At 44.5% G+C, this 23,161-nt stretch overlaps 1 protein-coding gene across 1 annotated transcript in view; it reads right to left on the bottom strand.

The window, feature by feature from the left end:
- Positions 1–20,313, bottom strand: part of LOC120064354 (neuronal membrane glycoprotein M6-b) — a 49,927-nt gene extending 29,614 nt beyond the window's left edge. Inside the window, exon 1 of the mRNA XM_039014879.1 lies at positions 20,201–20,313. Coding sequence (XP_038870807.1) covers positions 20,201–20,204 — 4 coding nt within the window. The 5' untranslated portion in view covers positions 20,205–20,313. The remainder of the gene's footprint in view (positions 1–20,200) is intronic.
- Positions 20,314–23,161: the final 2,848 nt, after the last annotated feature.

Below are 23,161 nucleotides of genomic sequence, written 5' to 3'. Positions count from 1 at the left end.
GCTGGTAGCCTTTGAATGCTGATCAAAAACACATGGAATATGTCCAAACTCCTTCAACTGCTTGAGGGGCCACAGTTTGATATATTGTTAACCTCTTGCAAACAAACCACAGGGTCATTGTGTGGTGCATCACAAGTCTCTTCATGCATACCAACACATTAGGCATTTGTGCTTTAAAACGTTGTTTACACCATGTCAACATGTTGGCTGTGTTTGAAAGTTCATCACCTTAGCTAACCTTAGCTATCTTCTTCATAGATACTATGCTTCTCTTTAGAAACCCATATCTGCTGAAGTCAGTTTGATGTTTGACACACTACTCATTGTGTTGTTCTCTCTGGTCTAGGAGACATTCTCTGCCTGTGGTGTAATTGCGAGCTAGTGTTAGACTAAATAATCCCCCGGACCTCTGACTCAGTGCTTCTCAAATTGCATGTTTGTGTTGCTGTCGTTTTAGGTCTGGAAGAAGGAAGAAGAGAAGGGGAGAAGCCACACTGGGGGATGCCTGGCAGCCATGTTTCGCCTCTCATGTGACTTTACACTCCCAGAGCTGGCACCTCCAGCGGGCCTTTGGGAATGGCTGTGGTGAGCAGCACCAGATGTTTCATATTACCCGTGCTTCCTGTCTGTTCCACCTTGGAAACTGCCATCAGGCTTGAAGAGCCATTGGCTGGGCAGAATGCAGATAGCGACGAGGATGAAAGCCTCAGGACCCTGTCGTCATTTTAATGCTGCCACCAGGACAAGGCTGGGTTATTATAACTGTATACATATACAGTTGAAGTCGGAAGTTTACATACACCTTAGCCAAATACATTTAAACTCAGTTTTTCACAAATCCTGACATTTAATTCATGTACAAATGTCCTGTCTTAGGTCAGTGAGGATCACCATTTTATTTTAAGAATGTGAAATGTCAGAATAATAGTGAGAGAATGATTTATTTCAGCTTTTATTTCTTTCATCCCATTCCCAGTGGGTCAGCAGTTTACATACACGCAATTAGTATTTGGTAGCATTGCCTTTAAATTGTTTAACTTGGGTCACGTTTCGGGTAGCCTTCCACAAGCTTCCCACAATAAGTTGGGTGAATTTTGTCCCATTCCTCCTTACAGAGCTGGTGTAACTGAGTTAGGTTTGTAGGCCTCCTTGCTCGCACACGCTTTTTCAATTTTCTATAGGATTGAGGTCAGGGGTTATTGTCCATTTGGAAGACCCATTTGCGACCAAGCTTTAACTTCCTGACTGATGTCTTGAGATGTTGCTTCAATATATCCACATAATTTTCCTCCTCATGATGCCATCAATTTTGTGAAGTGCACCAGTCCCTCATGCAGCAAAGCACCCCCACAACATGATGCTGCCACCCCCGTGCTTCACGATTGGGATGGTGTTCTTTGGGTTGCATGCCTCCCCCTTTTCCTTCCAAACATAACGATGGTCATTATGGCCAAACAGGTCTATTTTTGTTTCATCAGACCAGAGGACATTTCTCCAAAAAGTACAAACTTTGTCCCCATGTGCAGTTGCAAACCGTAGTCTGGCTTTTTTATGGCGGTTTTGGAGCAGTGGCTTCTTCCTTGCTGAGCGGCCTTTCAGGTTATGTCGATATAGGACTTGTTTTACTATGGATATAGATACTTTTGTACCTGTTTCCTCCAGCATCTTCACAAGGTCCTTTGCTGTTGTTCTGGGATCGATTTGCACTTTTCGCACCAAAGTACGTTCATCTCTAGGAGACAGAACGCGTCTCCTTCCTGAGTGGTATGACGGCTGCGTGGTCCCATGGTGTTTATACTTGCGTACTATTGTTTGTACAGATAAATGTGGTACCTTCAGGCATTTGGAAATTGCTCCCAAGGATGAACCAGACTTGTGGAGGTCTACAATTTTTTTTCTGAGGTCTTGGCTGATTTCTTTTGATTTTCCCATGATGTCAAGCAAAGAGGCACTGAGTTTGAAGGTAGGCCTTGATCCACAGGTACACCTCCAATTGACTCAAATTATGTCAATTAGCCTATCAGAATCTTCTAAAGCCATGACATCATTTTCTGGAATTTTCCAAACTGTTTATAGGCACAGTCAATTTAGAGTATGTAAACTTCTGACCCACTGAAATTGTGATACAGTGAATTATAAGTGAAATAATCTGTCTGTAAACAATTGTTGGAAAAATTACTTGTGTCATGCACAAAGTAGATGTCCTAACCGACTTGCCAAAACTATAGTTCGTTAACAAGAAATGTGTGAAGTGGTTGAAAAACGAGTTGTAATGACTCCAACCTAAGTGTATGTAAACTTCTGACTTCAACTGTATATATATTTAAAAAAACTTTATGAGAGGCGGTTTACAGCGCTTTGGTAATGCAGTTGTTTCCAGGTAGAATGAAACCATCTCGTTTGGCTCCTTTTCTAAGTAAATGGGCCTGTTGACATTCTTCAATGGAGTATAGAAGACTGTTCTCTACTCAAAGTGAAAAGACGAGGGATCCTTGACTTGTGCCTCTGGCCTGGACAAGGCTCTTTGTGGTAAAAGCGACGCTTATCAAGTCAATTAGCAAGTAGCAAGGTATACATGTAGCTCTCCAAGATCCGGTCCAGATGACATGGACGGACCATACTACTTATAGATAGATCCTGTTGGCCTATATGTACTGTACCAGTAAGACTCTCCCGTTACCCCAGAAAATATGGGCCACTAGAAAAATGTGGGTTGTAATTCAAAACAAAACACATCACTGTGGCTCACAGGGGTAAATGCAGCTCATTCAATAATTATTCTGGAATAAAAGAAGCCACAAATAGCAGCATTTGGAATGACATTTTCCACTCCACAGGCGAGCCATGGGTTCCTTTCTCTGCTCAGCAACCATTCCATCTTCTCCAGAAAGGTCTGGGAGTTATTTAAACTGGAGAGGGAGGGAGGCTCTTCTCAGAGAAAAGGTCATGAACAGAACTCTTAAAAAGCAATTGGCACAACCCTCTTTGTTCCCAAGCGACAATAACAAACTGTATTTGACATTGAGCAATACAGAAAAAAAATTGGTGCTACAATTCTGCTGTACAGTAGCCAAGTCTTCTATCATTGTCTTTGACTAAAGTACAAACAGGCTGATCACCAGGCTTGATCTACCCTTTCAGAGAAACTGTTGCCAGGTGTATGCTCTCTGTGTGTCTGAAGACTCATTTGGTAAAGGCATTAGTCAGGCAGCCGCACGGGTGGATGAAATCCCTCTAATCTGAGTCAATCTGTCCCCTCCGTTCCTCACTGTATCTATCTATCTATCTATTATCTATCTATCTATCTATCTCTCAGGGGAAGAGAGGGGCACATTGACACATCACAGCCCTGCTAATAAAGCTCTAAGTCTCCGTGATGACAAACGATAACGGAACTGAAATTGCACCCACTTGTTCTGCTGATCTATAATTTCAAAGAAGACAGAGAAGACTCAATAAGCTCAGATCTGAAGTGTGTACTGTTCATTGGAGCTGGACCGTATACAGCATGAAACAGAACCTCACCTCAGTGATCTTAATCTCCTAAATACAATGTTCATCATCATAAGCCTTTTATATTTAACCCAGCAAAAGGTTCATGGTACTGCTACTTGTATCATAAATAATTCAAAAAGTCATTGCTGTAATTACTCAGCAGTAAACACTAATATTACCAGCCATCTGCTGTATCTCCATCGTGAGAATACTGTGTTACTTGACTCTTGAATACTGTTTTATTGCCCTCTTTATGCTACTTTCTCACGTCTCAGTACATCTGAACATGTCCTTCAGGCAACGAGAGGCACACACACTTGACATTGTTAGCCAGCCATGTGAATAACCTCAGACTTGAGAAATCAACTGTGTACATGAATATTCATTAGTAACAACAGCTGCTCCTATAGAATTCAATATTCAAGTGCTGGAATTGAATGGATAAGTAGGCCTACCTCGCTATCTATGAGAAGGTTAGTATGGATCATACAGTTTGGCCATTGCCTGTGGCCAAGGAATTATAATGCATTTAATATTCCTTGCATGTATGAAAGCATGAGGTTGCTCATGCTCTAAATTTCATATAAGCCTGTATTCTATTAAGGGCAAAAATACGCTTATTGTTCAGATAGTATCTCAAAGAAAAGTGCTTTACTTGTGTCCCAACGGTTTCTGATGAGCCTATAATCACTTTCTAGAAGTTCCCATGCTGCAGCTGCTATGATTGTGCATAACATTATCTCTGATCAGGTCTTTAATTTTGCTACTTGTCACACAGGGGGTAGGGACACACACACACACACACACACACACACACACACACACACACACACACACACACACACACACACACACACACACACACACACACACACACACACACACACACACACACACACACACACACACACACACACACACACACACACACAATGGAGACATAATGAAACACAGACACAAAACTCCCAGGCTAATCTTTGGGGTTTCCCATGACCACCCCCTACTCCCTCCTCCTCCCTCCTTCTCTCACAGCTGCTGGGAGCTCTTTCTCTTCCAGCGGTCTCCGTATCGGCATACCTATTGTCTCCAGCATCACGCTGCCAACCTCTCACCCCTGACCCAACAGTTTACCCTACTCTAACTCCGGGGCTCGAGGCTCCCAGACATCTTTAACACGGGGACCTCCTTCTCCATTCAGCCCAGCCAGAGCTCCCCCCTCTCTCTCTCGCTCTCTCTCTCTATCTCCACAGGCCAGGCATCTAAAGGAGTGTCAGGATTCATCAGCAGCGCTATGACAACAGAGGAATGGATGGGGCAGCTCACTTTAATGCCTTTGTTCTGCCACGCAGCACTCCTAACCCTCCCAACCCGGCTATGTGAGCTATGATCTGCATCCTGGAGCTGGATCCTGGAAGGACAAAGACCTGCTGCAACCTGAACTTGGCATTTCCACCCCGCTGCTGGCCCCAGGCACCAACCAGGAGATGTGTTGACCAGTTATCCTTTATTCAATTCTGACTAAGTGAATATAGGGTCACAAGTGTTGTAAGATGAAGATGGAAACTAATCTATTTTAGTAAGTGGGTCATTCCATTACTCTACACAGAAAATTCTCCAGTGTTATTTTTTCAAAGAAATCAACACTGAAAGTGTTGAGTATGTGGACCCATATACTCAGTGTTAAGTGAACACACTGCTTAGAGTAAAGCCTTATTCAAATATTTCCCGGAGTGCCCTGCCTTTCGAGTAAATTGTAGAGTTAACACCTATGACTGTATTTGTTAGTGACAGAGACATGGTTGTTGCATTCATCCATTCACTTGTCCCTGTAGTGGTACCCTGTAAGGTCATCCTATGTACCTTTAGTTATAAGTGCATAATTGTACCCCAGTTCATACAGGACTGCAAGTAGGGTCCCAAAATTCCCACATTTTATTTTGTTTTCACACTGGATAATTTCCCGGTCTATTGGTATGTCTAAGGAGAGGTAGAGTAGAGGGAGCAATGAAAACACAGACGGTGGATGACCCATTTATGCCAACATCAGCCTCTGTACTGTACTTCTAAATGTCTCCTGCTCTCAGCTGTAGCTGAATGTGTACATTAAACCATCCTGAAGGACACAACACAGTTTTAACCAACTGTTTGGTATATCTGAATATGAAAAATAACAGACATCATTTCATAAACACTATAGACTGCAAGCTGAATTCCAATTTCCAACTGCTTGGCTCATGCATCTGACAGTGCATACTTTAATATGTCCTGAAGCCATGTTATTCCTCATTAGATTCACCCGTCCAATTGTGAACCACAGACGAAAAACACAGACATCCCTCAATTCTAGTGCCAATAGCCAAACATCAGATCTAAAAACATAGCAAATGATCATCCCATTTTTTATGTTCAGAAAAAAACTGACCATAGCTGAAAAGCCAGCCAGGCGACTTAAACAGCTTTCGTTAAGCCTAAATGAAACCAGCAGCTTTGAACTTAGGCAAGTCAAATAGATGACGCACACACACACACACACACACACACACACACACACACACACACACACACACACACACACACACACACACACACACACACACACACACACACACACACACACACACACACTCTCACACACACACACACACACACACACACACACACACACACACTGAATCCTACTTCTCATGTACATCTGGTTAATAAGGTCCACTATCCCCAATACGGTTCTACAAAGCTCTTTAATTGGTCCCAACCCTGTTTGGGTAACAGTAAACCAGGAAGCTGGTCGCTCCATATGTTCCAGATGTTCTCTCTCCTTCACTGCATTATTTTTTCATCTCAGCTGTGGCCTCTCTATTGTTACAGCATTAGTTTCTTATAGAGCAGATGTCCAACATTGAAATGAATTATGAGACATAGCAGCAGTTTAAATATCACACACCACCGCTAACTCCTCTCCCCTGGTCTCCCTTGGTCTGTGTTGCTCACTGAACACAGTTTCGGGGTCAAGTTGTTTTTCAGACAGGAACATCTGGGATTTCCTCTTCCAGGCCCTGAAGCTTCATTCTCATTGACATTCTCTTAGTCCATGGCTTTGCAGCTCTCACACTGTTCTCAATGTTTTCACTTCTCATTTCCTCATAAATGAACTAGAAGGATACAAAATCCTCTCAGCTTAAATACTGTCCCATTAACCAAAGAACCATAGTGATGCTAGCTAGACACCAGAAAAAATGCTTCCGGTATAGTTTGGTCAAGATATAAATGTTACCAATAACATTGATAATTCTTTACCAGCCAACACACCAGATATCTTTCTACATCTCTCATATTTGTGTTGAGAGAATATGAGGCTCAGTCATGCGTCTAGATACTGTAAACTACATTCTTTATTCCAATGTTTCAATCCCCAAACAGTCTTAGCGGCAAATGTGATCCCTGGATACACAAGCTAATGGGTTTCCTGCAGCTGTCGCTTTATCCAGACAGAATGCTCAGCTATTACGGATATTTTCATCTGCTGGGCAGAGGTGTCTTCTATGTCTATCAAGATAATCCTAGGAGGATAACAGGTGGACAATGTGAGCTTGACTCAGAGCCTTCATTCATTCCACAGGAAAAGCATTCCTAGCGGAACAATTCGGCTAACACGGTCAAAGCTCTGAGACACTGGTTCCATAGTCACATGCATTAGAATCACAGTGAGCTGACTGGGGGGGGAATCATCATGTGTACATTCTGTAACATCGAAGATGTGCTAAGAATATTCTTCAATTAAAAGGAGTTAGGCAATGTGTGTACATGATGACCTTTGGAACAGTTCAACTGATTTATCTCTTAAATGTATCTTTGAATAGCAGTGATCAATTATGACTTGCTTATAAGGACGCTGGTCTAATTAGTGTCTTTTCATTTGACATCTTTTCGTAAACATTGAACACTTGTACAGTATTTGGGGGTTTGAATTTGCTTGATTGGATTTGATAAATATTAAACGGAGTTCTCTTTATTCACATAAAACGAGTCAAAAGAATAAGTTATCACTGTATTGGGCCATTAGCAAATTCCATCAGAATGCCAGAAGCAGTATCCATCCACAGCTATGCAACAGGTAAACACCACCAGATACTTGGCTGTTAAACCAGATCTCACAAAAGTATTATTTTTCATGTTGTCCTGAAGAGGCCCAGAGGAAGTATGAGAGGGTTACTTTAGTTTGCATTTAAAAGTCTGCTCGATACAGCGTACCCTTTTGGCTGCATGTGAATGGCCCGGGGCAGGCCAGCATGCCTCTTCATATGGTGAACACTTCTTAGCGCTTCACTGGGGGAACCCCAGATGCCTTTGTCTTACGGTTGTTTAGCAGCAGTGCTAAAGGAGCCGAGCACAAAGAGCTATCTGTGAAGTTGTTGAATATTCTCCATGGGCACCTGGCCAACAGGCTGGTCCTACAGCCTCCTTCTGTAATTTTGCTTTCACATAGGATTCACAGTATGTTGCTTGTAAAAACAATTGGTCAATGTTTCTTTTAAACAGCCCTATTTTTTACCTCTTTCTTGTGGGCATTCTCTCTCTATCTAGCCATTGCTTTTGCCGGGAAAGAGCAAGAGACATTCAACTTTGACCCTGTTGTTGTGATCGTTGTCCCGGTAACCTGACAGCTGTAGTTTCTATTCCCCTATTTAAATTCTGACGTTCCACTGCTTTCATTTCTTCACATTCACAACGGTAGGTTAGCAGCTTGTCATAGCCTACTTGTAAATAATTAGTAATTAATGACCTTGCATTTTCCTGTTATGGTGAATAAAAAGTTGGCTACTCAAAACATTCTATGTTCTGGTAATTATATGAGCAGGCTAGACAAAGAAATCCATTATTAATTTGTTCATGCAGGTCCTAAAAAACATTATAAGACTAATCAAATGTATTTTCGAAAGAACAGAATAGCATTGCATTTGAGTTTATTATGTTACTGGTCTGCTGCAACATGCAAATGAAATCAATAGTTATTTTTTTAAACAGACAAGAGACACACTTAGCCTACATTCCACTGCCCTGATCACAACCAACACACATATGGCCTATATTTTATTGTAAGAATTCACATAAAGGAATATAACAGAATAAAATTGAAATAATATTTGGAACGGCATTAGAATCTGCTCTGTTCGATCATGTACAGAATAAAAACCTCTGACCTGGATGAAACTCTGTAGGATGATTTCAGAAAGCACCTTTATTGATCCACATTGGATGTAATCACAAAATCGCACACCTTCTTTCCTTTCAAACTCCCCAACAGCTATTTTGGCTGATGACAGATAGCCTACTAGCGATTTGTAGTTTAAATGAGAAACTTATGCATATTAAGTATTTAAGCTGCAATATGTAACTTTTTGGGCGACCCAATCAAATTTGCATAGAAATGTGTGCTATAGATCTGTCTTTCTCTGTGAAAGCAAGTCTAAGAAGTGGTAGATCTGTTCTATGTGCGCTATTTCTATGCTTCCTGTTCTTAAGTTTAGTTTTTGCGTCTTTTACTTCCAGTTTTGTACATCAGCCTCAAACTTGAAAATACTAGATTTTTGGTTATGGAAAATATATTTCACAGCAGTTTAGATGGCACAATGATTCTACACTATACTTGCTTGTTTTGTCACATAAACTGAAATTAGGCGACTTATTAGAATTTTTGCAACCAGGAAATGGCGGAGTGACTTTAATCCAGAATTTATTAGCTAAATATAAGGGCCTTCAAAGGGAAATTTCATATTCATCATGTCCAGTACCACCCCAACATCAATGTGAAAATGGTGCGCTTCTATGTTTTGTAGCAATTTTTTTTTGAGAAAGATAAGTGTTTCCAATAATATCATTGGTGTGCATCGTATGATTTTAACCAATTATGAGTAGGCATTGCCTACTAATTGGTTGATGATGTCATTGGAAACATTTATCTTTCGCTATGTTTTTTTACTACAGAACATAGCAACGAGCCATTTTCACAACAGTATGTTGATGTTGGGGTGGTGCTGGAGATGAAGACTTTAAATACCTGACGATGTAACGATTCTCTAGCTCTTCCTCCTCCTCGGACGAGGAGAGGCGAGACGGATCAGATGACCAATATGCAGCGTGGTAGTTTGACATTATATTCGTTTAACAAGACAAAAAAACGAACTATACTTGATACTAAACAAAATAACAAAACGAATGTAGACTGACCTGAACGTAAGAACTTACATGTAACGAAGAACGCACAAACAGGAAAAACAGACTACACAAAACGAACGAACGAACGAACGAACAAACAAACCGAAACAGTCCCGTGTGGCGCAACATACACAGACACAGGAGACAACCACCCACAACAATCAATGTGAAAACACCTACCTTAATATGGCTCTCAATCAGAGGAAATGAAAACCACCTGCCTCTAATTGAGAACCATATCAGGTCACCCTTTAACAAACATAGAAACACATAACATAGACTACCCACCCAAACTCACGCCCTGACCGTCAAACACATACAAAATAACAGAAAACCGGTCAGGAACGTGACATAACCCCCCCCTCAAGGTGCGTACTCCGAACGCACCACCAAAAGTCTAGGGGAGGGTCTGGGTGGGCGTCTGACCACGGTGGTGGCTCAGGCTCTGGGCGAGGTCCCCACCCCACCATAGTCAATCCCAGCTTACGTCTCCCCCTTAGAATGACCACCCTCATATTACACCCACTTAATTTAAATGGTAACCTTAAGATAAGGGGCAGCACCGGGACAAGGGGCAGCACCGGGATAAGGTAGCTCAGGACAGAGAGATAGCTCAGGACAGAGAGGTAGGTCAGGATAGAGAGGTAGCTCAGGATAGAGGGGCAACTCCGGACTGAAGGGCAGCTCCGGACAGAGAGACAGCTCTGGACTGAGGGGCAGTTCTGGATAAATGGCAGCTCTGGGCTGAGGGGCAGCTCATGACTGGCTGACGGCTCTGGACGCTCATGGCTGGCTGACGGCTCTGGACGCTCATGGCTGGCTGACGGCTCTGGACGCTCATGGCTGGCTGACGGCTCTGGACGCTCATGGCTGGCTGACGGCTCTGGACGCTCATGGCTCGCTGACGGCTCTGGACGCTCATGGCTGGCTGACGGCTCTGGACGCTCATGGCTGGCTGACGGCTCTGGACGCTCATGGCTGGCTGACGGCTCTGGACGCTCATGGCTGGCTGACGGATCTGGCAGATCCTGTCTGGCTGACGGCTCTGGCAGATCCTGTCTGGTTGGCGGCTCTGGCAGATCCTGTCTGGTTGGCGGCTCTGGCAGATCCTGTCTGGTTGGCGGCTCTGGCAGATCCTGTCTGGTTGGCAGCTCTGGCAGATCCTGTCTGGTTGGCGGCTCTGGCAGATCCTGTCTGGTTGGCGGCTCTGGCAGATCCTGACTGACGAATGGCTCTAGCGGCTCCTGACTGACTAACGGCTCTGACGGCTCGGGACAGACGGGCGGCTCTAATGGCTCGGGGCAGACGGATGGCTCAGACGGCGCTGGGGAGACGGATGGCTCAGATGGCGCTGGGGAGACGGATGGCTCAGATGGCGCTGGGGAGACGGATGGCTCAGATGGCACTGGGCAGACGGATGGCTCTGGCCGGATGAGGCGCACTGTAGGCCTGATGCGTGGTGCCGGAACTGGAGGCACCGGGCTAAGGGCACGCACCTTCAGGCTAGTGCGGGGAGAAGGAACAGCGCATACTGGACCCTGGGGACGCACATTAGGCCTAGTGCGTGGTGCCGGAACTGGTGGTACCGGGCTGGGGACACGCACCATAGGACGAGTGCGTGGAGGAGGAACAGGGCTCTGGAGACACACTGGAAGCCTGTTACGTGGTGTAGGCACTGGTGGAACTGGACTGGGAGGTGGCGCCGGAAATACCGGACCGTACAGGCGTACTGGTTCCCTTGAACACCGAGCCTGCCCAACCTTACCTGGTTGAATGCTCCCCGTCGCCCGACCAGTGCGGGGAGGTGGAATAACCCGCACCGGGCTATGTAGGCGAACCGGGGACACCATGCGTAAGGCTGGTGCCATGTAAGCCGGCCCGAGGAGACGCACTGGAGACCAGACGCGTTGAGCCGGCATCATGGCACCTGGCTCAATGCCCAATCTAGCCCTACCAGTGGGGGAGGTGGAATAACCCGCACCGGGCTATGAACACGTACAGGAGACACCGTGCGCTCTACTGCGTAACACGGTGTTCGCCCGTACTCTCGCTCTCTACGGTTAGCCTGTGAAGTGGGCGCAGGTCTCCTACCTGCCCTCGGCCCACTACCTCTAAGCCCCCCCCCAAGAAATTTTTTGGGCTGACTCACAGGCTTCCTACCGCGTCGTCGTGCTGCCTCCATTCGCCGTATCCCTCCTCGCACTGCGCCAGAGAATCCCATGCTGGCTCCGGCACTCGTCCTGGGTCGATTGCCCACCTGTCGATCTCCTCCCACGTTGTGTAGTCCAGATTACGCTCCCATTGCCATTCCTCCTTGCGCTGCTCCTGTTGCCGCTTATCACGCTGCTTGATCCTGGATTGGTGGGTAATTCTGTCACGATCGTCGAAGGGAGAGAGATTGGACCAAGGCGCAGCGCGTGAAAAATACATCTTCTCTTTATTTTAAGAAGAAAAATGAAACAAAACAACAAACAGACGACCGTGAAGCTATAAATCCAGATAGTGCTGACACAACCACTACACATAGGCACTAGGTTTTTGTGGGTAATTGTCTGTGTCTATGTGTAGTGGTTGTGTCAGCACTATCTGGATTTATAGCTTCACGGTCGTCTGTTTGTTGTTTTGTTTCATTTTTCTTCTTAAAATAAAGAGAAGATGTATTTTTCACGCGCTGCGCCTTGGTCCAATCTCTCTCCCTTCGACGATCGTGACAGACGAAGATCCGTTTCGAATCGAAAAGCGGTGAATTGGGAGCTTTAACAGTGTGTGGGCCTTCTTGTTCTGTACTAGTATTCTTTATTAGCCCAGCACCTATGTTTTTAAGGATGTGTGTATGACCACAAACTTGCCTTTAAACATTTACCCATCAAAGTCAAGAAAAAAAAGATGAAATGGCAGTGTGCATTCCCCCAGGCTAAATTACAAAGCATTTCTGTGACAATAGACAAGAACAACTCAAGGACAGAACTACATACATTTAAATGGAGAGAAAAAAATGCATTAAAAGCATTTCTGTGGTCGACAAGGACAAGTTTGATGTCGGACAACAATAGAATGTTCATAATTCAATGTGTGCCAAAGACGGTAAGATGAAAGGCGAGGGGTTGGCGGGACTTTTAAATACATTACCGCAATCATGGCTTGGTTGGTTGGCAGTAATAAAAGTACAGGTTTTGTTGCAATACCTTTTAGATATAAAGAAAAGGTGTCAAAAAGTTGGTGGCATGATAAAGTAAGCGGAAAAACGTCTAGGTATGAAAGGTATATAACAGTACTCCACCACCACAATACATTCCCAGTCTCCCACAGCGTAATGTATTCTGGGGGTATTTTCTCTCTGGCTCTCTGCAGATGACCCTGGAGGGCATTAGCTGGAAGCTCCAAATCATTTGGACTCACTTTAACTCTGTTGCTGCTACCCTAACTGCCATCCACAGTCAAACAGTTCTTTTTTTTTTTTTTACGGTTCCATAAAAAGCAAAGACTGAACTGAACTAAAAGACAAACAAAACAGATCAAGGCTACAACATGAGAAGTTCAAGCGGTGGCTTTGAACAAGGTCAGAAGACAATGAGAGATACTGACCGCAGTATGTTGAAGTGTGTTGAATGGCTCCAATATTTCACTTGAGCTATCACTGTTGACAGCGAAATCACTGCAAAAGGGTCTGCCAGTTGTCTATTTCAGGCACATTATAAAATGGAAGGTGAAAGATTATTGGGGCTCCTTCGGTCCAATTGGATTTTATTTAATTATTTTGCTTTCTCTGCAGAGATACAGTAAGATTTTGTACTCGTATCATTAAAATACTATTGCTCCCACAAAATTAAGATACAAATCCAAAGGAAGTAGTCTGTCTTGTTAATTGCATCAGCCCCATCTTTGACGACACTATCATTAACCCCCATCTTGCCCTCTGACCTACTAGCTAATTCACTGGCCCAGATCCTGATCTAGTACTGAAGGGTTGGGGCCTCTGGGTTACTAGTATAGGAAATGATGTCACAACCTACAGATACCTCTGCCCCCTGGTATCAGTAGCTAGGCATGATGCTGTCTATCACTATATACCAATTATGTCAAGCCACTATTCCTGACCCTGAAACAAAGTGACTGTTATGCCCTAACCTATATACTTTATGATCTGTGTAGGCTATTTGTTTAACCGAAGCTTGGCAATAGTTCTGGGTCATGTTGGAAATGGTTATTGATTTCCGTCGCATCAATACAGTCCCCAAGCGTAGGCTGGACAGATGATAGAGTGTATCAGAAAGTAAATGGTGTGTTGGTGTCATCTCTCTCTCTCTCTCTCCAGTGTTGTGTAATTTGATTTGGGCAGCATGCAGCAGTGCATGATGCACTACAGTGGCCTGTTCAATGAGGGTGTGAATGCACATCAGCACTGTGTCGGTCTGTGGCCCACTGTCTGCTTTTGTGTCGTTCTGTGGCCCACTGTCTGCTTTTAGGTCAGTCTGTGGCCCACTGTCTGCTTTTGTGTCAGTCTGTGGCCCACTGTCTGCTTTGTGTCGGTCTGTGGCCCACTGTCTGCTTTTGTGTCGGTCTGTGGCCACTGTCTGCTTTTATGTCGGTCTGTGGCTACTGTCTGCTTTTGTGTCGGTCTGTGGCCGACTGTCTGCTTTTGTGTCGTTCTGTGGCCCACTGTCTGCTTTTGTGTCGGTCTGTGGCCCACTGTCTGCTTTGTGTCGGTCTGTGGCCCACTGTCTGCTTTTGTGTCGGTCTGTGGCTACTGTCTGCTTTTGTGTCGGTCTGTGGCCGACTGTCTGCTTTGTGTCGGTCTGTGGCCCACTGTCTGCTTTTGTGTCGGTCTGTGGCCCACTGTCTGCTTTTGTGTCGGTCTGTGGCCCACGGTCTGCTTTTATGTCGGTCTGTGGCCCACTGTCTGCTTTTGTGTCGGTCTGTGGCCGACTGTCTGCTTTGTGTCGGTCTGTGGCCCACTGTCTGCTTTTGTGTCGGTCTGTGGCCCACTGTCTGCTTTGTGTCGGTCTGTGGCCACTGTCTGCTTTTGTGTCGGTCTGTGGCTACTGTCTGCTTTTGTGTCGGTCTGTGGCCGACTGTCTGCTTTTGTGTCGGTCTGTGGCCCACTGTCTGCTTTTGTGTCGGTCTGTGGCTACTATCTGCTTTGTGTCGGTCTGTGGCCCACTGTCTGCTTTTGTGTCGGTCTGTGGCTACTGTCTGCTTTGTGTCGGTCCGTGGCAACTGTCTGCTTTTGTGTCGGTCTGTGGTCCACTGTCGGCTTTCACCCAGGCCTTCTGGAAATGTTTGTGTGGACCACACATTCTGTGCTGTACAAAAAACACTGATACAGACTGTTTGTCCACAGACAGGGATGACAAATATCCCCTCAGCTAGGCTCGGGCCACTGCCAGCATACAGAGTATCTGAAGACACTTTGTCCATCATGGGTTTGTTCATGTTATAAGGTACTTCATACTATCAGGATGCATTTTTAAAATTATTAATAAAAAGGCTATTGTAGAAAACGTTTTTGTTACTCTGGAGGTAATGTTCAATAACAAAAACTCACAGTTACATTTTTTTTAAACAAGCTCAACAAACAATCGCACAGTCAATGTCTATATTATGACCGACCATGTCAAACGGAACAAGTGTTCTGGAGGAGGCAGGATGTACTCATTTACATATCCTGGATATTTTTAGGCATTGAGATTCCATCCTGTTTCCAGCACCAATGTGACAACTCTCTAACAAGGGTGAACTCTGGAGGTTAGCACAGTGAATTCCCCCCCCCCTCGCCCCCACACATCACTGTGGAGCAGTGAATAGCCCCTTAATAAAAGTGAGGGGGACGGGCCATGCTTGAGCAAGCATTCCCACTCAGGAACTTATATTCCTATCATTTCATATCACAATACACAATGGCCCTCTTTGTGACAGGAGGAGGACTTATTAAGCTCAACAAATTAACATGAGCGCTTGGACGGAGCCGCAATGTTGGTGCCGGGCAATCAACCATCCACAGTGAAGACAGAGAAGAGAGGATAAGAGGTGTGGACGAGTGGAGAGAATGAGAAGTGAAGAGGGGAGAAGGAAATGAAGAGAAGGAGGAGAGACAGCAGGAGAGGTGGGAAGGTGGAACAGGAGAAGAAAGAGGAGGGGAGAGAAAGAGAAAGGGATTAAATAGCAGAGTTTATTTGGTTGGACTAAGTGGTTTCACATCAGAGCAGCTCAGATTGTCTGAGAGGATATGTGGGCCTCATCTGCTGCTTAATTGCCAAAGATGCTCGGTAAGATCCTCTGCCAAATGGAAAGAAGCCCAGAAATCATTAAATTATTACAACAAATACCTCATTAACATGGATATTAAGCATATTTGATGCCCGCAAACCCATAATAAAGAGTAATGAAAAATCGTGAATGCTGAAAATGAAATTGTCTACATAATAACAACAAAAACATACAGTATGTGGAGAGAGGGGGGGGGTGAAATTGTGGTTGATGAAACATAATAAACAAATGGTTGCATCAGTGGCTGAGTAAATGTGTTATAATGTCATCCTTTCTAACTTCATCATTCCTACACAGGTGGTAAAATGACAGCGGTCACATGTGAGAATACCAGGTATTTGAACAGAAAACAGGCCAAACTGGGTCTCTGCAGACTTCACAAAAATATGGATGTAAAAGTTATTCATGAGCTGTCCCCTGTTCCAGTATCCATTATCTGGAGTGGGCCTGGCCTGGACCAGCTGTGCTCCCACACACAGAGATAACCTTGAATCACCTCAGAGCATGAGAAAAATAATCTCACCCTCTGTTATTGCTCAGGCATCGGTTGACAAGCCGCTGATTCTGAGAGCAAAAAACACTCGCCCAGTGGCATGACATTCAAAGATGTGGAACATTTCCTCTCCTTTCCTCTCGTCCCTCTCAGGATGCAGGGTCACTGCACAGTCGTGTGCACGGTGTATATAACCCTGTCACAGTAACCCTGTTTGGTGTGACAAAAACAATCTGACACCTTCCAGACATCCCAGATGGTTGCACAAACACCAGGCAGACAGGCAGTTCAAAAAAGTCCCAAGGAGGGACAACATCTAAGATAGATAATTTCCATGAAGCAGAAATAAACAATATGTCTGTTTTCTCAATTGGTGTGTCAATGTAGTCAACAATGACGTTCTGAAATTACAGTCAATGGAGACATTGACTTTGGGATTGAGGGAGATTAACAACATTTGGCACAAAACTTATGTCACCACTAAACTCTACCCGTAAACCATGAGTAATAGAGATAAGCCAATCGTATGACAGACAACAGCACCCATGAGATGTTTAATCAAATGAGTCTTTCAAAATTACATTATTGATTTGGGTTAGCAATCAAGTGATTTTTTCTCTCTTTCTCCGATTACAGTCATAAACAATGGTGCAATGTTTAAATCTTGAGGTTTGACGCCAGTGGTGAATCACTCTTTCCAGAGAACAATTATGTTAAGTACAGATCAAAACAGTTTTTGGGGTTTGAGAGTTTCCATGCAGGAAAAACTATTTTTATTTTTTTGGCTATCAAGGTCTGGCTCAGAGAGGAATTGTTCAGAGTCAAGTAAGTCCATAATTCGCTGTATTTGATTAGCCTTAACTCCTGCAGTCACAAGACAGCCCCAAATGTGAACGAGCATATAATTAAATTGTCTCTATAAAATGGAAAATGACAGGCTTTTAAGTTTCCCCTTTTCGCATCTGCCCCTTCTCTCCTTTCAGAGTATCTATAAACCGGCAGTAGATCAAGAAATGGCAGAGACATATTGATCCCATCTGTAAAGTACTTTGACTAATGAAACAGCCAGAAGCCACTCCTAGGCCCCTGTATTGCAAACAAAAACGTAAGTTCTTAGCTGCTGTACTGCATAAACATGCATGATCCTCACAAGCACTATAAAACAGTTATCCTTCCTCAATTATATCATGGTAATTTCCCAAGGGGTGATAGTTTAGATCCCATAATAGTGTTGCATGCGTCCACAATCTCTACTCTGGGCTGTTGGCATGGAGGAGATGCATAGCAACAGAGGCCGATGCTGAGTAAACAGGTGAGAGTCACATGACTATAGAGCTGAGTAGAAGTTGGCAAAACATCTGGAACATCTAACTCCATGCTGCTTACTCACTGAATTAAGTCTTGGACTTCGGAGGTCCCAGTCAGAGCCAAGCATCCTCCCACATTGTCCATATATCCACTGTTATAAAACCTCTTTAACACCATAGAGGCATCGGAGAAACAGTGGGGAATGTTTTAAATGTGACACCACCTCCATGAGAAAGTCACCAGGGAATCCATTTAGACAGTGCCAGTAACCTACAGGCTAATGTCTAAAGGGCATCATCTGTTCTCCATGTCTTCAAGGCATCCTGTATTTTTTGGGATGAAGTCACCAGTCCATGCCTGCATTCCTGATTTAATCTACAGCAGAGTCTTCTCTGTGTATTCCTATGAAGCACGGAGAACAAAACATATCCCTAAACAGCTGTAAGACATTAATTTCATTATGCAAAACAGGTCAACCATCAGAACCACTGGAAAGATCCTCGTGCTTGTTTTCCACTTTTCCACAGTGATAATATAGTCATCAACACATTACATGCTGTTAGATCACGTCTTATTAGTCTTTCTCGTGCGTTACGGATAACATCTTAGGGAAAAATTCAACAACACCGCCAGCCAATACCTCATTATAAGAAGCTCACCAGCACTACTATACTCAATGATAGGTTGAAGTGAATACACAACTAACTTCTCATTCCTATCCTTCCTAGGGGACCTATTGTCTTAATGTCCTACTGAGAGACATATGAATGTGAACAGAGCCTTGGGGCAGTGGACAATGGTCAATTGCAATGCAAGGCAATATCCTCTGAGAGAGAGAGAGAGAGAGAAAGAGAGAGAGAAAGAGAGAGATACAGGATGAGGGGCCTCAATGTGTTATTTCACAGGGAGTCCGTCTACTCTGCAACTTGCAATTCAGTGAACTTCCCTCGGCATCAACAGCCACTAAAGTCGCACACAAAGGAGCAGGGCCAAATTAGGAACACAAAGAGGCCACTGTGGGAGCTTCATAGGGAATTAATGAATGCTGATACACATTCTCACACTGACAGTGTTCTCTCCTCCCAGTCCTCCCATAGCCTCAGCTGCTCCATTGCAAATCAACAGGCTTATGTGAGAGCGCTATTCCATTTGTTTTCTTAGAATCCATCTATCCTGTAAGAGGGAAGGCTCAGTTCCCCCAATAAAAAAAGCAACATTTAGGCCTGCCTTGGAGAGCATCAACAATCTATTTTTGCATTAATGAGAATGATTCTGCTCCTATTAATGAAGGACCGTGTGATATGATATTAAGAACATAAAAGACACTGACTATAGCTTAACAGTCTCATAGACAATTTGGGGGTAAATGAGAGTGCTCTTTCTCAATCTATACTGTCTGTCCCATCTGGCCGACAGCCTCTTAGAGCCCCAAAGCCCATAAGTCCGCTGGGAGCCTTTAAGAAGTTGCTGAATATCCATAGCATTGGCGCCTAGCTCCCTATTGCCAGGCAGGCATCCCCTGGGTCGAAACACAGATGGTCAACACTTGGGACTGAGTCAGAGAGTCAAGTAGGACACAGGAATTACACCCCAGTACAACTCCCAGCCCCTCACAGGCACGGCACTGCATCACTTGCCTAGCCTGCCTGAGACAGTGCGAAACTTGATGGAGGGTGTATAGTCTAGTGTATAGTCTACGTTGGTTTTGATACCCAAATGATATAGCATAATATAGGTTTTTGTTTATAAACTAAAACTCATCCACTGTCCGCCCACACAACTCTCAAACTCGTTAGTAACAGCTCAATATGTTGCATACCCAGATGTAGCTGCAACTAAAGCTCCACGGATATTACACCACCAATTATTCAATAACAATCTGAAACATCTCTATAAAAGCTATTGGAGAATGCATTTCCAAGCCATCAACTAAATTATATAGTCAAAACATTATGATCTCTTCAATCAAAACCAATCTATACTGGAAAATGACTCATACAAGATGGCATTATAAACATGTATTTGTGATCAATAACTCATTGAGTTAGTGGTTGAGAAACCAAAGAGCAATATGAGGAATGTACTTCCTCAGACAGCTGATAATGATGTGGGTTATCAACTCCAGTTGGAACTTCTCAGCCCATGCCGAGTTGCGCCTGGTAGTAGGGAAATCCTTTCAGACTTATCTCCCTATAATCGTCTTGTGTCGAGTTGGTCAACTACTCTAATGCTGATAGCCTACTAAACCGGGTCAGATAAAAATAAATTGGGTGGAAAGTATTGTAAACAAGACACCTTTAGATGTGGTTTGCGCGGAGAGATCTCATTGGAGGACCAAAAAGAATCAACAATCACGGAAAAAGTGGTCAATCTTAAACGTTAAGTCAAACATAAACATGTATTTATATTTAATTTTAAACCTACCCATTTTTAGTTTCCCAGAGTTTCCGAAGTTGAGGAGTCTGTTAAAAGTTCAGCTAACGGGTGATGTTGCGTCCGGAGATGCACAACGAACGCCTAACTAGTCCACAAAGTTGTTGCTGCACCGCGTCCCGCTTGGAGACAGGCTGAGTGACGTCACCACCGGAGGATTAGTGTGTAGGTCTGGGTAGGACAGGACAGCGTAGTGCTTAGGCCCCTTAACTCGCCCCTCTTCAGATGACAACTGTGACAAGTTTGTTGCTCATTCAACACCAGATACTTTATCTTTGTTCAGCCCAGTTATGCAGCATGCACAACATTCTTATGGGGGTCCAGATAAAAGACCACTGGTCTAAATTTAGATCAATGAAAATGTGCCATTGCTTGGGTAAAGGCGATACCTGGGTTAAATTATCCACATAATGCCTTAGCTGAGATGTTTTGAGGGAATGTAATAAACGTGTAATTCAAGTGAAATGACACATCAAGTTATACCCCCAAAATTATATTTGTCTGGAGAGACAGGTTTCGCATTGCAGGGTAAGCCAAGGCTTATTCTCAATGCTGCAGTGTCCTGTGATGTACCCCTGAAGCTCCCAGTAATCCAATGTTTTGGATAAGGTGTTAAGTTGTCAGGTCAGCTGGGCTGTCCTGTCCAAGAAAGACAACAAGGACAAGGAACCAATGACAGATCAGAGGTTAGCCCCAGACCACCCTTAGCGGAATTGCCACCAACCGGATCGTTCCGGTTTTCAGTGATACAGCTATCTTCAACCTAGCTTCCTTTTCCGTGGGAACTCCGCTCATGCTTTTCTTTTACGCCTGCTAAATTAGGTTAGCCCTAGACTTGCAGTGTCAGTGAATCCAACCTGCTGTCCACTGGCATAAATTCCAGTCCCTCTGTTTCTGGAGCCCGTAGCACGCGCTACAGCAGGTATATTTCACTGGTCATCCCCAAAGCCAACTCCTCCCTTGGCTGCCTTTCCTTCCAGTTCTCTGCTGCCAATGACTGGAATGAATAGCAAAAATCACTGAAGCTGGAGTCTTATATCTCCCTCACTAACTTCAATCTTTTTTTCCCCCAAGATGGCGTAGCAGTGCAGACGTGGTTTGTCGTCCTCTCGTTTACTTTTTGTATTTTTCGTCTTTTTTGTATATATTTCCATTTATTTTCAGTCTCTTTTCTATTTTTAAATTAAATATACCTTCCGGTAACCCGCCTCACTCAATGTGACACAGATCCGCATTTTTTTTTTTAGACCTTATAGCCAGAACCTCCATCAGAAGCTAACCATCAGAGGCTAACCAGCTAATTAGCTACTAGCTATTTAGTTATTGTTAGCCACTGCTAGCGGCCTTTACCTTCTGCACAGCACCAACCATTTTTTTTTAACCTGGATAATACCTACCAGCCTCAGGCAGTTTTTCTCCACTACAACGCCGGATTCCTGCCGTAAACCCTGGACCATTACTCCTGATCATCACAGCTAGCTAGCTGCCACCGAGTGACCCAGCCCCGAAGCTAGCCCTGAGCCAGCCCCACCTCCCGGCCTACTCTGTGATCACCCGGCTACCCAGCCGATGCCTCCCGGACACGGATAGAATCCACTACTCCACCGGATACTTGCCGTAAGCTCTGGACCTTTGCAGCGGATCATCGCTGCTAGCTAGCTGCTACCGAGTGGCTATAGTGGCTAACGCCCCTGCCCCGAGGCTAGCACCAGTTAGCCGTGAGCCAGGCGCATCTCCCGGCTAGCAAATTACTACAACTACAATACCTCTTTCGCCATCTGGCCCGGACCCTTTGTCGACACGGCTTCTACTTATCCCGGCCTGCTAACTTTAAACGCTGTGTCTCCCGCGTGCTAGCGTAGTAATGACTGTTCCATCTATTGCTGTTCACTGGACCCTATGATCACTTGGCTACATAGCTGATGCCTGCTGGACTGTTCATTTATCACGGTTCTCCATTTTGTTTATTTTTTTTGTTAATCTGTCGGCCCTAGCCTCAAACTCAGGCCCTGTGTGTAGTTAACCGACCCTCTCTGCCCATTCATCACCATTTTGCCTGTTGTTGTTGTCTTAGCTGATTAGCTGTTGTTGTCTTACCCATTGTTGTCTTAGCTAGCTCTCCCAATCAACACCTGTGATTGGTTTATGCCTCGCTTTATGTCTCTCTCAAATGTCAATATGCCTTGTATACTGTTGTTTAAGATAGTTATCAATGTTTAAGTTTACAGTGGAGCCCCTAGTCCCACTCTACATGCCTCAGATTCCTCCTTTGTCCCACCCCCCACACATGCGGTGACCTCCCCCAGTATAACCAGCACGTCCAGAGATGCAACCTCTCTTATCATCACTCAGCGCCTGGGTTTACCTCCACTGTACCCGCACTCCACCATACCCCTGTCTGCACATTATGCCCTGAATCTATTCTACCACGCCCAGAAATCTGCTCCTTTTATTCTCTGCCCCAACGCACTACACGACCAGTTTTGATAGCCTTTAGCCGTACCCTCATCCTACTCCTCCTCTGTTCCTCTGGTGATGTGGAGATGAACCCAGGCACTGCGTGTCCCCAGGCAGTCTCATTTGTTGACTTCTGTAATTGTAAAAGCCTTGGTTTCATGCATGTTAACATTAGAAGCCTCCTCCCTAAGTTTGTTTTATTCACTGCTTTAGCACACTCCGCCAACCCTGATGTCCTTGCCGTGTCTGAATCCTGGCTTAGGTAGGCCACCAAAAGTTCTGAGATTTCCATCCCCAACTACAACATTTTCCGTCAAGATAGAACTGCGAAAGGGGGAGGAGTTGCAATCTACTGCAGAGATAGCTTGCAGAGTTCTGTCATACTTTCCAGGTCTATGCCCAAACATTTCGAGCTTCTAATTTTAAAAATGAATCTCTCCAGAAATAAGTCTCTCACTGTTGCCGCCTGTTATAGACCCCCCTCAGCTCCCAGCT

The sequence above is a fragment of the Salvelinus namaycush genome, chromosome 19 (assembly GCF_016432855.1).
Source record: "Salvelinus namaycush isolate Seneca chromosome 19, SaNama_1.0, whole genome shotgun sequence".
In the NCBI taxonomy this organism is placed as follows: Eukaryota; Metazoa; Chordata; class Actinopteri; order Salmoniformes; family Salmonidae; genus Salvelinus; species Salvelinus namaycush.
This window is presented reverse-complemented; position numbering and strand designations above follow the sequence as displayed.